Source organism: Corvus brachyrhynchos, unplaced genomic scaffold (assembly GCF_000691975.1).
Source record: "Corvus brachyrhynchos isolate BGI_N302 unplaced genomic scaffold, ASM69197v1 scaffold466, whole genome shotgun sequence".
Classification (NCBI taxonomy): Eukaryota; Metazoa; Chordata; class Aves; order Passeriformes; family Corvidae; genus Corvus; species Corvus brachyrhynchos.
Window position 1 is genome coordinate 26948 of NW_008238635.1, and position 5143 is coordinate 32090.

The 5143-nt window shown below is 43.1% G+C and overlaps 1 protein-coding gene across 4 annotated transcripts in view; it reads right to left on the reverse strand.

Moving 5' to 3' along the window:
- Positions 1-804: 804 nt before the first annotated feature.
- Positions 805-5143, reverse strand: part of LOC103617763 (BMP/retinoic acid-inducible neural-specific protein 3) — a 209491-nt gene continuing 205152 nt past the window's right edge. For all 4 annotated transcript variants that reach the window (XM_017737451.1, XM_008636099.2, XM_017737450.1 and 1 more), the window contains one exon: positions 805-2271. In XM_017737451.1, the coding sequence (XP_017592940.1) occupies positions 1155-2271 (1117 nt within the window). In that variant the 3' untranslated portion in view covers positions 805-1154. The remainder of the gene's footprint in view (positions 2272-5143) is intronic.

A 5143-nucleotide genomic window follows, 5' to 3' on the forward strand; every position in this document is an offset into this window, starting at 1 on the left:
CACAGCCATTCGCATTTAATTAGTTTCGGTAACTGATCTTGTTTCATTAATAATTTGCACTGTCAGCTTTATAAACTGGATTTCAATGGCTGTCCTGTATCTGTAAAAGGGGATATGTTTTAAAAACTGAAAAACCTTGCACTGAAAATAATGGGAAAAAGTACCCACCTACTAAACAGCAGCATTGGCAGGGAAATTTTTAACATTAATTTGAATCTAAGCAGCATGGTTGCACTTAGGTGAGCAGTTCAGAACAGAGAATTCTGAATATTATAGTGCATGTATTTGGGAGGAGGCAATGTGTGCTCATGCTCGATTCTCTTGGTAAATATGCAAAGCAAAGGATCAGGGGGAGACTTCTGAAAAGCATTTTGGCTGGAAAAGATTGTTGCTTTTGTGACAGGGGTAATATCATTTGCAAAGACAGCCTCTCACCTGTCTCCTGTAGAGCTAATGCAGCCTTCCACCGCTGTGCATCCCACAGTTCCAACCTCCTGCCCATCCTAAAACACTCCATGGGATCACTCTGATGCCTGGGTGTCACATCAAGCACCTTGGGAAGGACAAGCCTCAGGTGGAGCATGTAAAGCATCGCTACAGTTGTCACTTCAGGCCAGCATGAACACTTAGATCCACATCCTAAAAATAAAAAATCCTATGGCTTTGACTTTTTGACAGTTTCTCCCAAAATCTGGAGTCAATCTCTTCTCTTTACCTACCCCTCCTGAGTTCAACACACACAAAAGTGTATCAAAGTTACTACTTTTGTGTAAGAAAAGAGAATCCCACAGCGTTTCTTTGTAATAACTGTTCAGCTACAAAATTTTATTGGTCTCCTTCTATGTTCCCTCTAGAGGATGTAATGCACAAAAGCATTGCCACGGAACATATAAAATTACAAATGAAATTTATTGTAAAAAGTAGAATGTCTTCTAGACTGGTGTCAGTATTTATTTCATTCATAAACCAAAACTGCAGGTATAATATATTCATTTTCAGCAAGTTCATGTGTGTAAATTGCCATCCAACAGTATTGACTGATATAAGACAGATATTGAAAAGACAATTTAAATTTACTCTTCCAAACATAAACTGTTCCACAAAAGCACTGTAAAAACTCCTTCAAGGTTTTGTGTTGTGCTTCACATTTATGGTTAACTACATAATTTGGTTGTGTCATAATCCACTGTGTTTGGCAATTTGGCATTAAAGGCCTGCAAAGCAGATTGGATCCTCACCACTTCACTGGTAGACAGCTTGAGTCTATGACGGAGCAAGCAAGAGAAGAGGTCCAGACGACGTTGGCCGGGTGGAGAGAGTTTATTTACACGATCCCGAATCTCTAACAGCTGCAAAAGTGCTGAGTCCTGTGAGCCCTGAGTGTAGGGGTAGTCCAGCTGCAAAATCAAGTCTCGAATCGCTTCTGGGTCGAAGTGCATGCTGTAGCCAAACACTTGGATGTTGTTGATTTTCATGTAGCCCAGATTTCTTGAGGGATCAATAAATTCCAGGGGTTCATAGTAGATGCTCTCGTTGCCATTTGGACCATTTGACTTTATTCGACTCCTCAAATAGATGTGCACGGTTTCAAAAAATGTCTTCCACTTGTTGCCCAGAGTCAGCGTCCAGTTATAACACTGAAGGGGTAAGTCCAGTTTAGTCCGCTCCCAGTCTGGGAAATTATTTTCATTCACAGGCATAAACCAGCTCTCAGAGTGGCTGCCCCCAAAAGGGTTGATATAAACAGCAAGGACGGGCTCTAAGGTGCTGTTCTTAGTCAGGCAAATTTGAAGAGAGAGGCCCAGTATCATATGGACCAGGCTGGACTTGTACTTGTTGCTCTTAAGAGTCAGGAGCATCCGCTTGCGCCACGAGGGGTCGAACCAGCTGTTGAGGCGCATGTCGTTGCTGATGAAAATGGCGTGGACCTCGATCCTCCGGTCCGTCTTCTGCAACAAGTACTTCATTTCCAGGTCCTGCAGGTCCGTCTCGAAGCCGATGTAGTGCTCGGTGGAGTCGGCCACCTCGGGCTTGCAGAGCCCCTGGCTCAGCATGTAGCCGGCGTTGCAGCTCCCGCAGCGCGTGCGGTTGTCGGGGGCACAGCTCAGGCACGCGGGGCCGTCCCCGACCGTGCAGGGCAGGAACCCCTGGCAGGCCACCTGGTCATTGGGGCAGGTGCACGTGTGAGTCTCTTCAGAAAAGCTTCCCAGGAGCCCGTTCTCGTTGCAGTAGAGAAACGACTGGATGCGGTTGAGCCAATAGTTGGAAGACCTGCAACGTGAAAATAACTTATTTTAACAAAGAGAGACCTGCACACAACAAACACATACTTTGTTATGTTTCATCAGAAAGAGAAAAATAAGGCTGGTTTTAGTGTCAGATTAAGGTATGATAGCATCTGCTGTCAGATAGATACAGGTATAAATTGGCCCCTTAACAATGCAAAATCACCAAAGAAAAGTTTCCTTATAAACCCACGGGCATGACAGGAACATTTGGTTTATGTGTTTGCTTTCTCTGGGTCTCTGTCAAGGAAGCCTGACAAAGAGCCATTTTCTGTAATCGTCTTCAGATTAACATCTTGAAATCCTATGCAGCTGAGATTATTTTTGTGTGTTCTATTTGACCAAAGAAGTGCTTTGGGTGTATCTAAGTGTCCACAACTCTACTGTCCCTCTATTCTATTATGAAGCTGGTTTTTTTTTCACTGGCTTGAACTGCACTGATTTATAGACAGTGAGCCAAAATTCTTTTCTTAGAACAGCAATACTTCCCTGCTCCCCACTTACAGAGATTCTTCAGATAACTTCCAGCACTACAGAATCTCTACAGGATCTCTTTCAGTGTCTAACTGCACTGATTTTTAGACAGTGAGCCAAAATTCTTTCTTAGAACAGCAATACTTCCCTGCTCCCCACTTACAGAGATTCTTCAGATAACTTCCAGCACTACAGAATCTCTACAGGATCTCTACATGCACAAGCATGCTGTGTTTACTTTTCATCTTTGGGGACAAAATGAAATGATCACTTTAATGTTCTTCTTGTCATCTCATTTCAGTTTCACTAGGAGCAACAGTTAATACCCTACATGACACTGGGAAAACATACTGAAACCAACAATTTAGGCTGATGAGGCACAGTCACTAGAAGAAAGACAATGGGAACAGAAGAACTACATGGAAAAATGATCTTCTTTCTTTGCATTTTTCAGCTCCTATTGTTCCCAGCAACGCAAGGTTTAAAGAACTTGTTTTGCCTGCTGCAGTCAGATCTATTGTTGCCACATGAATTATTATAGTTGTACAGCTTCTTCCCCTTTCATTACATTGTTTTGGAGAGAAAATGTAAGAGCCTCATTTACTCCTGACTTACTTCTAAGTCACATCTGAATTTGTCTCAAGGAGAAATCCATGGCATCTCAAAGCCTGATTTTTTAGAAACATGAAAATAAAGTTCAGTAAAAAAACTACATCATTTTACACTCTGGTGGCATTTTAAATCTAATTTTTCCCTTTTTAGGGCAGGAATTTTGGTTGTTCAGGGTTGGAGGCTTATATGCCTATAGCTCTAGGTATGTTCCAGAAGCACAAGTAAATACAATAACATGCACAACATAAGCACTCCTTATCATTATTCTTCTTTGTGCTTATTTGAAAGTCAGAGTCAAGCAAAAGCATTCTGGCCAGTTTATTCCTCTGTTTCCTGGTTAAAAATTACAATGTCCGTTCTGCGAAGAAGGTCAAATCTCACAAAATAAAAGTCACCCCAAAACTAAGACCTTGAAGCTGTCCCAGGTGGAATGGGAAGTCCCTGTGTGTTTTGTATGGGTTGTTTTGACAGCAGCCTGAGGCTGTCCCAGCCAGACCAGGTGTGTGGGACCCCGGTGCCCATTCTGGGCTGAACTCTCCTGCCAGCCTGGGTCTCTCAGCTCTGTTTGCTGCCATAACCCCATGGGCACCACAGCAACCAAAACAGAGCAGGTCCTTTCCAAAGGAGGGAAACCAACCTCTCAAAGGCCTCTCATTGCAGCTTCTCCCTAATCCTTTGTGCTTCTCTGTGCTTATTTAAGAATTGATGCTGAGTCCCGAAAGCTACTGGAGGTAAGGTACAAAAGTGTGGTATATTTACTTTAAGCCTTTGGCTAATGCCATTTGCTTCACAATGGCCTTCATAAAGGCTTATGATTTAGCACACTGGACAGAAAACTGGGCAGATTCCAAGGCTGTACCGTTTGCATTTTAATCTCCAAGTTTTCTGCTGGCGTTGTTACTACCAGGGGGTACCACATGACCACTGATGTCGACTGGGTTTGTAACTGTGACTTTTAGCAGCTTCTTCCGCTTCTGTTGGGAACAGAAGTGTCCACGCCTTTGAAAAGTTTTGTTACATATCAGGAATGCATTTCCAGAGCACATTTCAGGAAACCTCTTTTTACATCGAGCAGCTCTGACCTTCCAGCTGTGGTTTTGAACTCACCTCAGTAGAGGATAAACAGCTGAAGAGATTTTCTGAGTGAAGTTTTGCATGTTGCTTTATTGAGGTGGATTGGGTGTCACTGGAATGGTTTTGTCAGCAAGGCACAGTGGTGTTCTCTGGGGGAAGAAGCCACAGCTGGGTCCACAGTTTCAGCTGGTTCCAGCCAGATGTTCTTATCTTGACTCAAAAGCTCTTTTACCTTATCTCCTTCTCCCCTCCTACTGAATGCAGTGAATGAGAGAGTGGCTGGGGGGGGGGGGGGGGGGAGAAAAACACCTTAATTTTAAAGACAGTTACAACTTGTTCATCTTCAAAGTTACCACTATCATTTTGTCCTCTTAGATCTAGTCAACAGCATTACAATTTTTCATATTTATATATGACAATACTACTTTTAATTATTTGGCACTGAAACAAGTCAAAAAGTGCTCTGCACATCAGTTTTTTTTCATATAGGAGAGGTTTTGTGAGGGAACTCCTGCATGGTTGGCTGGGAAAAGTATCTGGAATGCAGGCTGCACTAAGCAGAGAAAAAAGTGAAAACTATGGCATTACTTCAGAGTGGAGTAGAGAATGGAACTGGGAACACAGGGAAGGAATTCTCCCAGTCAGCAGGGGTGGCTGGAAGAGGGACAGCTGGTGAGGAATTCGGCACTCTCGGAAGG